At 40.6% G+C, this 16,248-nt stretch overlaps 3 protein-coding genes across 4 annotated transcripts; all 3 read left to right on the forward strand.

Moving 5' to 3' along the window:
- The first annotated feature begins 1,767 nt into the window (after nt 1–1,767).
- On the forward strand, nt 1,768–3,804 carry LOC146612895 (tripartite motif-containing protein 16-like). The gene is made up of 2 exons (XM_085377677.1): nt 1,768–1,813; nt 2,302–3,804. The coding sequence occupies exon 2, from the start codon at nt 2,452–2,454 to the stop codon at nt 3,802–3,804; it is 1,353 nt and encodes a 450-aa protein (XP_085233803.1). The 5' UTR covers nt 1,768–1,813; nt 2,302–2,451.
- A 3,031-nt stretch (nt 3,805–6,835) lies between these two features.
- LOC146612896 (uncharacterized) lies at nt 6,836–10,719 on the forward strand. Its single transcript, XM_085377678.1, has 3 exons — nt 6,836–7,007; nt 9,809–10,294; nt 10,463–10,719. The coding sequence occupies exons 1-3, from the start codon at nt 6,836–6,838 to the stop codon at nt 10,717–10,719; spliced, it is 915 nt and encodes a 304-aa protein (XP_085233804.1).
- Nucleotides 10,720–14,518: 3,799 nt separating this feature from the next.
- LOC146612897 (tripartite motif-containing protein 16-like) lies at nt 14,519–16,225 on the forward strand. 2 transcript variants are annotated; one of them, XM_085378381.1, is made up of 2 exons: nt 14,552–14,812; nt 15,005–16,225. In XM_085378381.1, the coding sequence occupies exons 1-2, from the start codon at nt 14,552–14,554 to the stop codon at nt 16,223–16,225; spliced, it is 1,482 nt and encodes a 493-aa protein (XP_085234507.1). The 2 variants fall into 2 exon arrangements, with proteins under 2 accessions (XP_085234508.1, XP_085234507.1); XM_085378382.1 differs by having other exon boundaries at nt 14,519–16,225.
- Nucleotides 16,226–16,248: the final 23 nt, after the last annotated feature.

Here is a 16,248-nt window from a genome sequence, read left to right on the forward strand (position 1 = left end):
TTACATAAGATTAAAGCTGGAAACTGACACACATAAGCCCAAACACATTGTGTTATTGTGGACGTTGAAGTCACTGCATGTGTTTTTCATGAAGATTAAACTTTCCTGTGCTGTTGGTTCTTTGTTTAATTCTATTGATTCTTACTTTTTTGTTCCTAAAGTTTAAACTAAACTCTTGTTGGATACCAGGTGTTCATTTAATAAAGCTGCAGGTTCAAACTTCTAACTGCATGAAAATGTAATGTGTAATGTCATGTGTTTCTAAGTACCATCATTGATTTTGGTCATCAAATCAGCCATTACTCATTTAATTTGATGTAAATTTCCCCTAATTTGCATATTCAGATTCAGTAGTCAGTACCACATGTGAAAGTGACCCAGATCAGATTTGAAAATATTGGATTTGTGCCGTTCACACTGTCGTAGCATGATCGGATATAGGGTCGCATAGGGTCAAAAAAATCGGATTTAATGCGCTTTCGCCTGCAGTGTGAACGTAGCCTTAGTTAGTTCTTAGAGTTTGGTTTCTGTGTTCCCCTCTATTTAGTGTCTGTATCATGTCTCTGTGCATTTCCTGTTTTATTGTGAAGGTCCATGTCTTATGTTAGTGTGTTCCGCTCACATTTCCCCCTGTCTCGTGTAGTCAATTAGGATCAGCTGTGTCTTTGCCATTCCATGTCTCCCCCTGTGTGTATTTATACTATGTGTCCTCGTGTGCTCCTCGCCGGTTCATCTGTGTTTTTTCCTGCATCATTCTGTGTCGTCTCCCTGCATCTCCATTTTAGGTTTCAGTTCTGTGTTGTGTTAGTTTTTTCCAGTTTAGGTTTCACCTCCTGCTGGCCTCCTTCGCCCGTTCCTAGATGCCCCTGGTCTCATATCGCACTGGACTTCATCACTGGTCTCCCACCATCCTCAGGTAACAGTTATTCTGACCATCATCGATCGGTTCTCCAAAGCTGTGCATTTCATTGCTCTGCCTAAGCTCCCATCAGCTCTGAACACCAGCCAGATTCTTACACAGCATGTGTTCACGTTCTGGGTTTGGAGAGAGTTTTGCAAGGAACTAGGGGCTCAAGTCAGCTTACCATCCGGTTTCCATCTCAAACTAATGGGCAAATGGAACAGGCAAGCCACCTTGGCTTTCATACCTTGGCTCAGGCGATTAGAGGATCATCAGGGGGTCCTTTTGTCCCTCTGTGGGGGGGTCACTCCCACTAGGTTTAAATCTGGGACTCCCCACCATTTGATCTTAGAACTGAAGAAGCTTCTCGGATGAGAGGTGATGAGAGGTGAAAAGTCTTCAAGCAACTTAAACAAGTCCAGACACTTTTCTTTGCAAGCTGATTTGACTACGATGACCTGGATGACTGAGAACCTTCACAGACATAATAAACACAAAGTTTTTGTTCTATAACATTTTTCTATCATTGCTTTATTATGGATTAGGTGCAAGAGTTGTTAAAATGTATAATTAAATAATAGATGAATTCAATAGCAAACTGTGCCTCGTTCTCAGATGGACAGCAAGTGGAATGTGATAGATGAGATGAGGAGATGGAAGGAAGAAGAGAGGCAAAGAGTGATTCACAGGCAGAGCTTAGTTTATTTCCCAGTTTTGTTGCCTTATGGTTCCAAGCGCCGTGACCAATCTTTGCGTTTTATTATTATCTCATAACACTTGTTTAATCAGCTACCCTCTCTCCTGTGGACTGTTTAATATCTACAGTCTCAGATCAACACAGCCCTGCCCTCCAGCACTATCAGCAGCAAGAGCAGAAGCAACCCCCCAAACAGCAACATTGTACCCCATCAGGTAAAAAATGGGCTACGTTTGCTTTGCATTGTGCCCACCTGATGACAGTGATGTAGTGTGATGTGATTCCATATTAGATTCTTGATGAATGTGGGTTGTTGTTCTTCAGCCTGCTTCTATGTGCCCTTTTTAACTGTGAGCACCCGCCCCTTTAAACATCTCTGCACTGCCCTGACTAAATGTATATATAAACTGTCTCTATGGTTTACAGTCTGAGTCTGACAAGCTGTCAGCTGTTCATTTCTGCTATTTGAATTGTTAAAAGAAACAAACTATTCATTTAGCAGATTAACAAAAAGAATAGAGAGGCATCCAGTTATTGACATTTATATTATTTAGTTAAAGGTTTGAACAGAAAAACAATTAAACACAGAGCCTCTTCCTGCTTTCTGGAATGAATCGCAGCATGAAAACCCTTCCTCTTCTTCCTGCTCTCTAGCTCAGCACCTCCTGTCTGTCCATATCGTTCTGTGTTCCCTCCCCTTTAGATCTACATTATGAAGATGGGTGTAACCAACATGTGTTAGAGCTGGCAGGCCCCATTCACAGCAGCAACACTTGTTGTTCAGATCAGAGGTCAGACCAGTTTCTATATTAAGGAAGTGAAACTCACACAGTCACTGACACTGAGAGGAGAAATGGCGCAGAAAGGAGTTCAGCTGGACCGAGAAACCTTCTCTTGTTCGATCTGTTTGGATCTACTGAAGGATCCGGTGACTATTCCCTGTGGACACAGCTACTGCATGAAGTGTATTGAAAGCTTCTGGGATGAAGAGGAAAAGAAGAAAATCTACAGCTGCCCTCAGTGCAGACAGACTTTCACAGCGAGGCCTGTCCTGGAGAAAAACACCATGTTAGCAGTTTTAGTGGAGCAGCTGAAGAAGACTGGACTCCAAGCTGCTCCTGCTGATCACTGCTATGCTGGACCTGAAGATGTGGCCTGTGATGTCTGCACTGGAAGAAAAATGAAAGCCTTCAAGTCCTGTTTATTCTGTCTGGCATCTTACTGTGAGAAACACCTTCAGCCTCATTATGATTCACCTACATTCAAGAAACACAAGCTGGTGGAGCCCTCCAAGAAGCTCCAGGAGAAGATCTGCTCTCGTCATGATGAGGTGATGAAGATGTTCTGCCGTACTGATCAGCAGAGTATCTGTTATCTCTGCTCTGTGGATGAACATAAAGGCCACGACACAGTCTCAGCTGCAGCAGAAAGGACTGAGAGGCAGAGAGAGCTGGAGGTGAGTCGACAAAACATCCAGCAGAGAATCCAGGACAGAGAGAAAGATGTGAAGCTGCTTCAACAGGAGGTGGAGGCCATCAATCAGTCTGCTGATCAAACAGTGGAGCACAGTGAGAAGATCTTCACTGAGCTGATCCATCTCATCCAGAAAAGAAGCTCTGATGTGAAGCAGCAGATCAGATCCCAGCAGGAAACTGAAGTGAGTCGAGTCAAAGAGCTTCAGGAGAAGCTGGAGCAGGAGATCACTGAGCTGAAGAGGAAAGATGCTGAGCTGAAGCAGCTCTCACACACAGAGGATCACATCCAGTTTCTACACAACTACCCCTCACTGTCAGCACTCAGTGAGTCTACAGACTCATCCAGCATCAATATCCGTCCTCTGAGCTACTTTGAGGATGTGACAGCAGCTGTGTCAGAGGTCAGAGATAAACTACAGGACATTCTGAGAGAGGAACGGACAAACATCTCACTGACAGTCACTGAAGTGGATGCTTTATTGCCTATTCGGGACAGACTCCGTGTGCGTGCATTTCCCCCCCCTCGCGTAGTGTCTCCCCACACCCCATCATTCGTTCCCCGTGTATCGTTTTCCCGTGAAGAGCGTCAACCAGCTAGAAGGGCACGCCAGAACCGACTGACAATGTTCAAAACAATAGAAAAAAATTCTAATAACAATGGATATTCTACTTACACCATCAGAGCTAAAGAGGCAGGAGAGACGCCTCCTGTGTGGAGCCCTCCCCATTGAGTGTTGTTAGTGTTGCTTCTAGTACACTTCTAGATTTGTCTGTTCATGAGTTGGTATTATTTTTGTTGTAGGTATTTTATATTTCCTTGATTATTTTATTAGTTAATTTTGCTAGTTTTTCGAAGGGAAACTTCCCGTGTCTCTTTAGTCGTGGAGGCTATCACTGCTCATAATAATTTTATGATTTTCATTTTAAACATATATATTTTTCCAAATGTAAATCTTAAATCTAAATGTAAATCAAAAATTTTATTTAACATGTATATTAATGCTTTTATATGTTATTGTTTCTCCTTCACTTCATGGGCTTTCCATTATCACAGTTTTTATTTTCTAAATCAAAAAGCAAATGGGGTGTTATCAGAACAAGGTTTCTGTGATCACACTTGACGAGGAGATTAGTCATTATGTTCATTGTTTAATGTGGGAACCAGCTGAAGGGTTTTCAAATAAATAAATTTTTGAACAAAGTCTTTTCCTCAGTCTTCATTCCAGGATCTTGACATCAGACTGGTGTTAGTTTGGATGTATTTTCCTTTGGAATTTGGGGTTTATTCTTTGGCTTTTACATTATAAAGAAATTTAACTCTGTTATTGGGTCCATACCCAGTGTTATATTGAAATCAATGAAAGTCTTCAAAAAGCCGCAGGAGGTCCTCAAACCTGAACACATCATCGTATAAATGAAATGAGAAATTAATGCGCACACAGACATGTAAGAAAAGGCTTCGGATTCCAGGAATTCGTTTCAAATACTGCATCACAAAGTAAAACTGATTCTGTAAATATTACATAATAACTGATAAACATATGAAGCTTTCTAAATGTTCGCGACAGTTACACCTTTTACAAGGCTGAGCAGTAAAAGTAAATTTCTGTTTGCACATAATGTTGACATAATGATTACAGTATGCACTGTGTTTTCTGAAACCAGCTTTGAATTTAATGTTAATGTATGCAGTGCAAAACAAAACCTTTTATTTTCACATTCTTGCAGAGGTCCGCCTGTGGTCGTAACTAATGATGGAGAGTCAGAGATTTTTGGTGGCTCGTGATTTTTTTTTTTTTTTTTTTTTTTCTTTTGGATTTAAGAGTTCTCTTAAGTCCTTTGAGTATTATAGTGAGTTTTCTTTTCTATGATAATCAGATGATCTTAGTTTCCTTTCATGTCCTGTCTTATCCCGTCTCTGTGTTTGAAGTCTCCTGTATGAAGTAAGTCCTGTCTCTGTTTGGTTTTCTTTCTGTCCTTGTGGCAGGTCAAGTGCCTGATTGTAGGTAGCTAAAAGCATCTTCAGGTCTGATAGCATAGGGATGTTCAGCTGCTACAGTTTTTGCCTTGCAGTTAGAGGTTTCTTATTCTGAAGGTGGCTCCTTTAACATACTTTAGGGCCCTTTCATAGACGAGTAAAAGTTTATTATAGTAAGATTTAACTATTGAAAGCAAGTGGAATAACTACCAACATCCAGTGTGCCCAAGTGAAGAAAAATAAGTTATGCAGGTCAGTTTGTGTTGCTCAGAAGCAGTTTGCAAAAAGTTGCTTATGTTATTTTTCCCAACTTTCCCCCCCATGTTCTTTTATGTGACGTTTCAGTGTGTCAGGGTCTTGTCTAAGTGTTAGTCATTGACTTCCCCTTTTATTTGATGGTCATTTGTCTCTTATGCTTTGTATTTAGTTTTACTTCCTGCGTCATTAATTCTGATGAGTCTCACCTGTGTGTTCAGTCGTTCCCTATTCCCCTGATTAGCTCTAATGTGTATAAATTAGTATGAAAAGCACAACATGTATTAGTATACATAATTTCAGTTATCCTTTTGTTCTTTGTGACCTTGTCTGTTTTTCAGTCGGGATTTTGTTTGTTGCTTTTCTTCTGAGTTTTTGTGGTGTTCTTGCTGGACTGTCACGAGTTGCTCTGAGGATCCACACGCAGGACTCCGGGGTTGTGATTTAACAGAGAAAGTTTTATTTACAATTTCTTCACCAAGTGTATTTACAGGCAGTGCGGAAATTGTGCTATTTACAAGACGTGAGGGGCGGGGTTCCAGGGAAAAAGGGAAATCACACACACGTCCACGCCGACCTCTCTCCACACGGGGAAACACGGGGACGGGTCTGGGGAATCTAGAGACACAGAAACACACTTTAACGTCTGATATGTCGGCACGGGACACTTAAGCTAGACTTGTACTAATGAGAGTCTTCACAACAATCCAGCGTCAAACAGCAGACCTTCTCCCTCTTAAATACCCGCTGGTCTAATGAGGCCCAGGTGTTCCCAATCGGCGTGGGCTGAGGGCGTGAACCCACCATGAGTTCCATGAGAGAGAGATACCCATTTGTGTGAATGTGAATGGTTATTTTGGAATCACCAATTAACCTAACCCCACTAATTGTATGTTTTGACTGTGGGAGGAATGCTGGAGTACCCAGAGAGGTTGAACTTCCACCTATAAAATTAAAAGTATTTTCTTTTGACTCACTTTGTCTGAGAATCTGCATTTGGCTCCTGCACACACCAGTCAGAGCTTCTGGACAAAAATAATTTCACCCGAATCTGTTAAAAATAAAATTAACCTGAGCAGGTTTAAAATAAAGCAAAGAAAGGAGAATCCCTTTATTAACTAAATAAAGTTAGATTTAAATGACTCTGCTTTTATCTACATACCTAACTGTTGTTTCCTAGTGTTAAAATTACTGCACCTGGGTGTGGTCCTCTCTCAATGTAAGGCACGTCACATCTCCTGTAAAAATTAAATAAATGAGATACAATTGACATTTGCACATCCGTCAAGCAATGCTGTAAAAAAGGCTCTCAGCTGCTACTGTCAGGGTTGCTAAGCAACAGGAGCAGCGCGTCGTAGGCTAGACGATCTCAATTAAAGCAGCCTCGGAGAAGGATGCAGCCCCTGAATTGGGACACAGCTTTAGTACTCAAGGGCTCTGATGGATGTTATCTTCAGGTGTGATACATATATGTCTGCAGTTAGCTGGAAGATTTTGGTTTGACAAATATTTCAGTTACTGAAGCAACAATGTCTTCAGTTCAGCATTTGAGAGACTTTATCAGGGAGAGACTAACTGCTACAGCTGAAGACATCTCCTCTGAGGCTGAAAAAACGATGGTCCAGTATGAGGAGGAGATCAGCCGTCAGCGCAGACTGCTGGATATCAGCCGGAAACCCGAGACAAAGTTACACATGACAGGTATGTATAACTGCGATGATCATGTAGGACCCTGATCAGAGCTCAGTTTTAGGCTAATAGAGTAAAATCAAGGTGCAGATATATATATATATATATATACACACACACACACACACACACACACACACACAAAAATGTAAACTTTTAGCATTAAACACTGAGTAAGGCGCAGAGAAAGTCACTTTTGAGGTTAAAATGTGAGACAAAACTTGTGCCACAGCTGGCTGACAGCTTGATCTCTCTGTCCCTTACCCTGTGTGCCCTGAAGCAGGAGTCATCTGCTCCTCAACACCCATCTTCATCCTTTGAGATGTGTTTAGTGATCAAAATCACCGCCTAATCAGGGCCAAACTCCCTGCAAGACGACCCTGTGTCTCCCATCACTCTCGTCTCTTTTAAACAAACAAATCGATTCGACTTAAATGTAAGTTTTATTTTCAAAATTTACCCTGTTAAATAAGTGAAACTGCAATAGGTTTATGTGACCAAAAATAATCATGATTATGAATTTTGCTGTAAGCTTTTGCAGCAGCTTTAGCTCAGACTAAAATGATTCAGCTGTGTGGAGGAAATCTGGGGGAAAAAGCCCACTTCCAATGTCTTTGAGTCTTTCATTAAAGCTGCAGAAGGACCAGCATGAACAGACACACAAAGCATTTTGTGCAGGCTGGATAACGAAGAACTGCACTCTGAGAGACATTTATTGAGTGAGCCTTCCTGATAAAGAAAGACCGACCTTGAGACTGAATGAAAAGAGCTACAATGAGCAAACTGGTTCAGACTGGCTGCATACTTACTTCCTGTACACATAAACTGTGGAAAATTACAAAGTAATAAATAATAATAATAAATAATATAAATATAAATAATATTTTGGAAGCTTCTATGGAGATGACCATATATCGCACCTCTTTCCTTAATATTAGTCATTTAGTTTGAGTCATAGTCATAAGTCTCATTACACGACATGACATCACACAGCTCTACACCTCAATCAGATTCATTATATGTTGATAAACCTCTTGAGCTGTAGCATCTCTTTGTTGAAGGGGTCAAAACAAAAATTCATGCACCAAATGATAAGAAAACAATACATACTATGCACAACTAACACAGAACGAATAAGACAAGCAAACAGAAAACAAAAGGTCACAAGACAAATAAATAAAATGATAGCTTTTTACAAAGCAGCGATAAAACAAATAAGAAGTGTGCCTTTTGGCATAGGCACACTTAATGAACACTGATGAACTTAATGAAAATATATGTAGTCTGGTTTGAGAAACAAAACATGTTTGAATAAGTAAAAAGCTAACATGGAGCAGAAATTTGAAATATTCAAAGGTAGTATTTCACACAGAAAGAGCCAAAAAAATAAAATCTTTGATCCAAAGACCAACTTCCTCAGATACAAAATGGACATTAATGATGAAACTATAGAGAGAAATTACACAGTTTGTCCAAACATACACAAAAAGGGCTTGCAAACAAAAAACATTCATTACAACTAAAAATACAACAAATATAGCTCATTTCCCAACACGGGACCTGCAGGCTTTTAGATAGTACATAGATCAGGTTGGTAGAGATCATTATAACATACTATAAAATAATTTAAAATACCCCAAATGTCAGACTAGTTAGTCAAGTGTGGCTAATGTTATAAGTGCTAACAAGCAAGCCTACTTTTTTTCACAGGTCCACACATCTTAATGTGGTTAAACATTACTCCTGTTTAGTTATATGCAGGACTGTACTGGGGCATAAACCCAAGCTATGAGCCTGACATATTTGCTTTTTAGGGCTGTCATTATATCTGATTTTCTTAAGTTTACATGTTACACGGTGTATTTGCTAGTTAAATGCATCACTGCTTTATTTTGCAGGGTGAGAATGTTTATTCAGAGACAGAGAAAGATGTAAGAACAAGACAGGTTGAATTCTGTTTCTGTGAAATGAACACTGACTTTGTGTTATTCAAATGTTTGGTAACTCATCTACAATGTGGGATACAGCAAACAAGCAATTCAATTTATGTTGTTTTCCCATTGCTTGTTATGTTTTCTACATAACAGATGAGTACTATTCTTCCATCCATCCACTTATCCGAAGTTGGGTCAGTAAGCTAAGCACACTTTTCCAGACATTCCTCTCCAACTGAGGGATCCTGTGGAACTGGATCATCTAGCCTGGCATTCCCGGGCTAGATGAGTAATTTTTATGTCTCCAGCAGGTTTCTGGGCATGACCAGAACACCTGCAAAGGGAGGTGCCCACGAGGCATCCTCGAACCATCTGAAATCGCTCCTTTCAACGTGCAGGTTTACACTTTGTATACGAACCCATATATAATATAATTTTAGAAATCACATTGAACGATCCACTAAAAAGTAATAACTGACTAAAGAAAATAACAGAATGCACCTCAGCAGGTCAATGTTATGATGGTGAGTTCATGGATGACATGAAGGCAGCTTCTTTATGGCAGCGGACGAAGACAAAGAAAACAAAGGGGGAACTCAGTCAGCTTTAGTTTTCCAAGTATTCTACTTTATCAACTTGCTGAGCATTTTCTTTTTCAAGTTGTTGAAGCCAGGACTGAAGATCCAGAACATTAAGATCACATGCAGTTGACTTCTAAACTGGAAACAAAAACTGACTTATGCAAACTGGAAATAATAGGATTGACTTTTGAAGCAAACAGGTCAGGTTTAATATTTTGAATGACATACCATACTGTTTTTAGTGTTTTCCTGTCATAACATTAGGAAGCTTTTTTCTTGTGTCCTTTTGTTCCTTCAGCAATCCCACAACAACATGAATGTAAGGAAGAGGAGGGTCTCCTCCAGCAGGTCTGCATCCCGGAGAGGAACTCCAGTCTTGATCAGAAAGACCCAGGGCATCCAGAGATTAAAGAGGAACCAGAGGAACTCTACACCAGTCAAGAGGGAGAGCACCTTATACTGAAAGAGGAGACTGATACCTTTATGGTGACTTCTACTTATGAGGAAAGTGAACCAAACAGTGACCAGCTCCTTTCTCACAACTGTCCTGAACCAGAGAGCAGAGACGAGGAAGAAAGCAAGTATGTGGACTCAGGATCGACTAGATGTGCAGATCTGTTGAGACATCAAATAGACAGAAGTCATATTAGCAGAGTAAATGACTCTCAGGCTTTAGACAGCCAGTGTAAAACTGATACAAGTAGAAAGTCTGTAAAATGTGACACTTGTGGAAAAACCTTTCAGTGTAAATCCAACCTGACTAAACATCTGAGAACACACACAGGTGAAAAGCCACATTCATGTAGCATCTGTGGAAAAGGATTTAGTCAGATGGCAAACTTGAAAACACACATGAGAATTCACACGGGCGAGAAGCCACATTCTTGCAACACCTGTGGGAAGAGATTCAGTCACATGATAACTTTGAAAACTCACGTGCAAAATCACACAGGTGACAAGCCGCATTCTTGTAGCACCTGCGGGAAAAGATTCAGTCGTATGATACACTTGAAAACTCACATCAGAATTCATACAGGTGAGAGGCCGCATTCGTGTAGCACCTGTGGTAAAAGATTCAGTCAGAAATCAACACTGGAAACTCATGTAAGAATCCACACAGGTGAGAAGCCACATTCTTGTGCGATCTGTGGGAAAAGATTTAGTCAGATGGCAAACCTGAAACGACACATGGGAATTCATACTAGTTAAAGATTACAAATGAGTGAGAGCTGTCAGACATGGCAGTGTGCCGATGATAGAGCCCACACTGGTGACAAACCAAATCACTGCAACAACTAAGGGAAAATGTGACCTCATATTCAGGTTGAGACGTGTACAGAACTCTCAGAATTGTTTATTTGGCTTATTATTATGACGCATTGGAACCTTTTTTTATTGTACTTTTTAAAAAAAATAAATTGTGACGTGGTGACCAGAGAACAAAACAGTTTTTCCCCTGCATCTTTGGGTTGGCGAACGTTTCCTGGCTGATGTCTGTGCTTACATGCCGAATACTATCCGAGAACTATTCAGCATGTACCTGGGCTACTTAGGGTCCCCAACACTCAACATAAGAAGTGAAGTAAAACCTGCAGGGGTGTGATTGAAGGGAATAGCCTGTCCAGTCTAAATCCAAGCAGTGCTTTGTCGGGCTTCTGTGATAGTCCTACTTTATTCATAATCAACACCATCTTCAAACAAGTGTGTCTATGAGTGCACATCGCACCTGAGCCATAGATTGCTGATCAATTTTGTAATCATATAGTCAGGTCTGCAGCTGTATGTTCTGAACTGTCAGGTTATGAGTTGTCAGTTGATCATTAGCTAGTGGTGAGTTGGAGGAAGTGGTGGGGAAGGATGCCAGAACGACCTTGCATACCCATACTGTAGATGTGCTGAAAGCATCTGGTAGAGGTTCCAGTTCACAAGATCTTCAACTCTGAGAGCTTTAACTGCATTCTGATGAGCTAGGGACATTGACTCTGAATGGACCGTTTCACGTGTTTTTCTGTCTCGGAGTAGAGCTCCTACTCCCCAAATATCAAAAGGAGATGTTTAAGGTGGTTTTTGCATATAACCAGAAAGTGTCCAGTGTGAAGTGTTCTGGGCACTGCAGGATGTGGCCCCAGGAGAAACAATGGAGAGATTATATCTTTCAGCTGGTTTGGGAACTCATTGGTGTCCCTTAGGAAAAACTAGAGGAGGTGGCTGGAAAAATTAAACTCTGGGTGTCTCTGCTTATACCTGCTGCTATACTTGCTGCTGTGACCTAGAAATGGATTACCTGTCCAACTGTCAAAAATTACAACTCTGGCTCCTTGAAAGTAAAATGTAAAGAAAAGAGGGGTGCTCAATACATTTGCACAGTACTGGTAACTGGTTTTGTTTTACCTCTATTTTAATTTTCTACTGTATTTTTTATTTTTTTAATATATAGTTTATCAATTTTGTTGTACAGTACTTTGTGATTACATGTCTGTGAAAAGTGCTATGTAAATAAATTTACTGACTGTGGTTAATCAGCTAAGTTAATGAAGGAATTTTTCTTCCTTTGCTTCATTTTTTAATCTGCTCAATTTCTTTTTATTTGTTTTAGTTTTACAGATTTGGGTGAAATTCGTTTTAGAGTTTTGACATTATATTATTATTAAAATCTGAGAGTGTTTTGACAGAAATACTGATGGAAACTGTGGGAAACATTTCAGCATCATTAAACCAGTATGTCAGCTCTTGGGAGCAAAATTACAACAACAACATAGTAAGAAAAAGAAAATGATTTAAATCATTTTTTTCTTTCAACTGCTCCCTTTAGGGGTCGCCAGAGTGACTCATCTTCCAGTATCTCACACAGTTTCTAGCATCCTCTTTAGTTATGCCAGCCCTCTTCGTCTTTTTCTTCACTACATCCACAATGTATAACATCAGTAGTGTTTGTGGTAATCATTACAACACTTCATCATCTTCCCACAAAATTTGTATTCAGTTGACTTTAGTTTTCAAACGCCACAGACATGAGATGTTGGTTTTCTACGGTCTTAAACTGAGCTATCTTTTAAAATCTGAATTGTACAAAGCTTCTGAATATTTTAGGATTTTGATAAGTATAAGTTACTGAGTTGTATAAAACTGCCCCCACACATCCAGACTCACTAAAACGTTTGGCCTTTGAACAAAAAATCTGTATTTTTTTTATACTTTTCATCCTTTTTGATTGATTTCACTTTGCTTGTGTTTTACTTTCTATAAATGAAATCTGTCATCATTAGGGATGGGAGTCACAAACTGGTTCCCAACAGTTAAATTCCTTGGATTTGTTAATCTCCTTGCCTGTTGATTCTGCTCATCAGTTCCACTCACACTTGCTACAGTTTAAGATAAGATACCTTTATTAGTCCCACGAGTAGGAAATTTCATGTTAAGGCTGCCGACCTATTGCACGCAATGGCGGCGCCATCTTAACCTCTGACAATACATACATTACACAGAAACATCACATGGGGAAGACAGGTCAGAGAGGTATAACAATGGAAAATGCACCACATGAGGAAAGATAAGGAGAAAAAAATAAGTCTCCCCAGACTGAGCTCCAACAGGGAGATCAGTTTGAGAACAGAAAAAACCCACCTCTGCACAGAGTGTACCAGATTAGGAAAATACGGTGCAGTCTGCAGAGTGGATATGGACATAACCTTTATTTTTATTGCACAAAAGGATGAGATGATACCAGAGGTATAATTCAAATGCTGCAGCACAAAACTCATCCTTAGCTGATGGCAATGGCACCTAGCATTGTCTTCTGCTGCTGCAGGGCATTTCCTTCAAAGAGGAACATGTTATATGTTCAGAGATGCTCTTCTGCTTGCCTTAGTTTGTAACAAGCGGCTACTTGAGTCATTGTTGCCTTCAAAAGTGCTCAAAGTACTCTGGCCATTCTCCTCTGACCTCTGACATCAACAAAAAATGTTCACCCAGAAAACTTCAGCTTGCTAGACTTTTTTTAGACCGTTCTCTGTAGATCTTAGATGTGGTTGTGATAGAAAATCCAATAGATCAGCAAGTGTCTGAAATACTCAGACTGGACCGTCTGACCACAGCACTTTCACAGGCACTTTGTAGGGTGAAACATTTCTATATTGATGGGACTGGACTGCAGCAGGATCATAGAATATTTCAGGAGTATGAAAATGGTGTGAGTCATGCGCTTTGGCCATCAAAGCCAGGCAGTCTCAACCAAGTTGAACATCTTTCATGATTCATGATTTCATCATTATCTTTTGAATGTCGTAAAATAAAGTGATCTTAACAATTTCATCAAAACTCTAAAAAAACCTTTTTTTTCCCCATTTCATTTGTTCTTTAGATTTTAAGAGACTTGCAGAATCAATACCGTGAAAGACTGAAGCTGTTCTGAGGGCACATGGTACACAAAAACCTCATGAAGAAGTTTTTTCCTTTAATTTGTCACCTGTCTGTATCTCACTGCTCCAGTTTTGATATCTTTGTGGATAACGGTGTCTGAGCCTGTTTGGTCAGAAAAGATTGTTCATGACATGATACTAAAATAATTTAATTAACTATGTGTATTTTTAAAAAAAATATTACATTTACGTCCAATAAAGGCATGGGCTCCATATTCTCACATGACACATGGTCTATTTCTGTCAAAAGTTACCTTTTATATAAATGGCACACAGGAATAGACAGAAAAAGCAGCGATGTCTGCACTGGGATGAAGGAAAAGAAGCTAAAATTATTTTAGCAGACTTAAACAAGTTTTGAAAAAAATGTGAAACAAGCTCTGTTATAAGAAGTGTTCAGCAAGTATTTCTCCTCTTCCTGAAATGAATCACACCCTTCATCTTCTTCCTGCTCTCTAACTCAAGACTTCCTTTCTGTCAACATGTTTCCGTGTTCTCCCCTTTCGATCTGCAGTTTGAAGATGAATGTGACAAACATGTGCTGACACTGGTGAATCAGAGCTCAGACTAGTGTCAGTCATACGGAAGTGAAACTCGCAAAGTCGCTGACACTGAGAGGAGAAATGGCGCAGAAAGGAGTTCAGCTGACACAAGAAACTTTCTCTTGTTCGATCTGTTTGGATCTACTGAAGAATCCAGTGACTATTCCCTGTGGACACAGCTACTGCATGAACTGTATTAAAAGCTTCTGGGATGGAGAGGAAAAGAAGAAAATCTACAGCTGCCCTCAGTGCCGGAGGACTTTCACACCGAGGCCTGTCCTGGTGAAAAACACCATGTTAGCAGTTTTAGTGGAGCAGCTGAAGAAGACTGGACTCCAAGCTGCTCCTGCTGATCACTGCTATGCTGGACCTGAAGATGTGGCCTGTGATGTCTGCACTGGAAGAAAAATGAAAGCCTTCAAGTCCTGTTTAGTCTGTCTGGCATCTTACTGTGAGAAACACCTTCAGCCTCATTATGATGTGGCTCCATTAAAGAAACACAAGCTGGTGGAGCCCTCCAAGAAGCTCCAGGAGAAGATCTGCTCTCGTCATGATGAGGTGATGAAGATGTTCTGCCGTACTGATCAGCAGAGTATCTGTTATCTCTGCTCTGTGGATGAACATAAAGGCCACGACACAGTCTCAGCTGCAGCAGAAAGGACTGAGAGGCAGAGAGAGCTGGAGGTGAGTCGACAAAACATCCAGCAGAGAATCCAGGACAGAGAGAAAGATGTGAAGCTGCTTCAACAGGAGGTGGAGGCCATCAATCAGTCTGCTGATCAAACAGTGGAGCACAGTGAGAAGATCTTCACTGAGCTGATCCATCTCATCCAGAAAAGAAGCTCTGATGTGAAGCAGCAGATCAGATCCCAGCAGGAAACTGAAGTGAGTCGAGTCAAAGAGCTTCAGGAGAAGCTGGAGCAGGAGATCACTGAGCTGAAGAGGAAAGATGCTGAGCTGAAGCAGCTCTCACACACAGAGGATCACATCCAGTTTCTACACAACTACCCCTCACTGTCAGCACTCAGTGAGTCTACAGACTCATCCAGCATCAATATCCGTCCTCTGAGCTACTTTGAGGATGTGACAGCAGCTGTGTCAGAGGTCAGAGATAAACTACAGGACATTCTGAGAGAGGAATGGACAAACATCTCACTGACAGTCACTGAAGTGGATGTTTCACTGTCACAACCAGAGCCAAAGACCAGAGCTGGATTCTTAAAATATTCGCGTAACATCACACTGGATCCAAACACAGCAAACACACAGCTGTTATTATCAGAGGGGAACAGAAAAGCAACATTTGTGAAATATCAGCAGTCTTATCCTGATCATCCAAACAGATTCAGATATTGTTATCAAGTCCTGGGTAGAGAACGTCTGACTGGACGTTGTTACTGGGAGGTGGAGAGGAAAGGGCGAGTTTATGTAGCAGTCGCATACAAGAACATTAGCAGAGCAGGGTGTGGAAAAGTGTGTGGATTTGGTCGTAATGACAAATCTTGGGCATTAGATTGTTCCAAAAACAGTTACACATTTTGGCATAACAACATTGAAACTCCAGTTTCAGGTCATGGGTCCTCCAGAGTAGGAGTGTACCTGGATCACAGAGCAGGTATTTTGTCTTTCTATAAAGTCTCTGAAACCATGACTATGCTCCACAGAGTTCAGACCACATTCACTAAGCCGCTTTTTGCTGGACTTTGGTTTTACAATAATTATGGAGATATTGCTGAGTTCATCAAACTGAAATAGACTGAACTCGTTCATATTGTTGT

The sequence above is a fragment of the Diplotaxodon limnothrissa genome, linkage group LG18, assembly GCF_057381915.1.
Source record: "Diplotaxodon limnothrissa isolate DT_005_m linkage group LG18, D_limnothrissa_male_GT1.1, whole genome shotgun sequence".
In the NCBI taxonomy this organism is placed as follows: Eukaryota; Metazoa; Chordata; class Actinopteri; order Cichliformes; family Cichlidae; genus Diplotaxodon; species Diplotaxodon limnothrissa.

Bases quoted from the DNA above. Each gene is read 5' to 3' on its own strand.
- LOC146612895 (XM_085377677.1), top strand. From the start codon at position 2,452: ATGGCGCAGAAAGGAGTTCAGCTGGACCGAGAAACCTTCTCTTGTTCG.
- LOC146612896 (XM_085377678.1), top strand. From the start codon at position 6,836: ATGTCTTCAGTTCAGCATTTGAGAGACTTTATCAGGGAGAGACTAACT. The intron at 7,008-9,808 runs GTATGTATAACT...TTGTTCCTTCAG, and splicing joins GACAAAGTTACACATGACAG to CAATCCCACAACAACATGAA. The intron at 10,295-10,462 runs GTGAAAAGCCAC...AAAATCACACAG, and splicing joins ACATCTGAGAACACACACAG to GTGACAAGCCGCATTCTTGT.
- LOC146612897 (XM_085378382.1), top strand. From the start codon at position 14,552: ATGGCGCAGAAAGGAGTTCAGCTGACACAAGAAACTTTCTCTTGTTCG.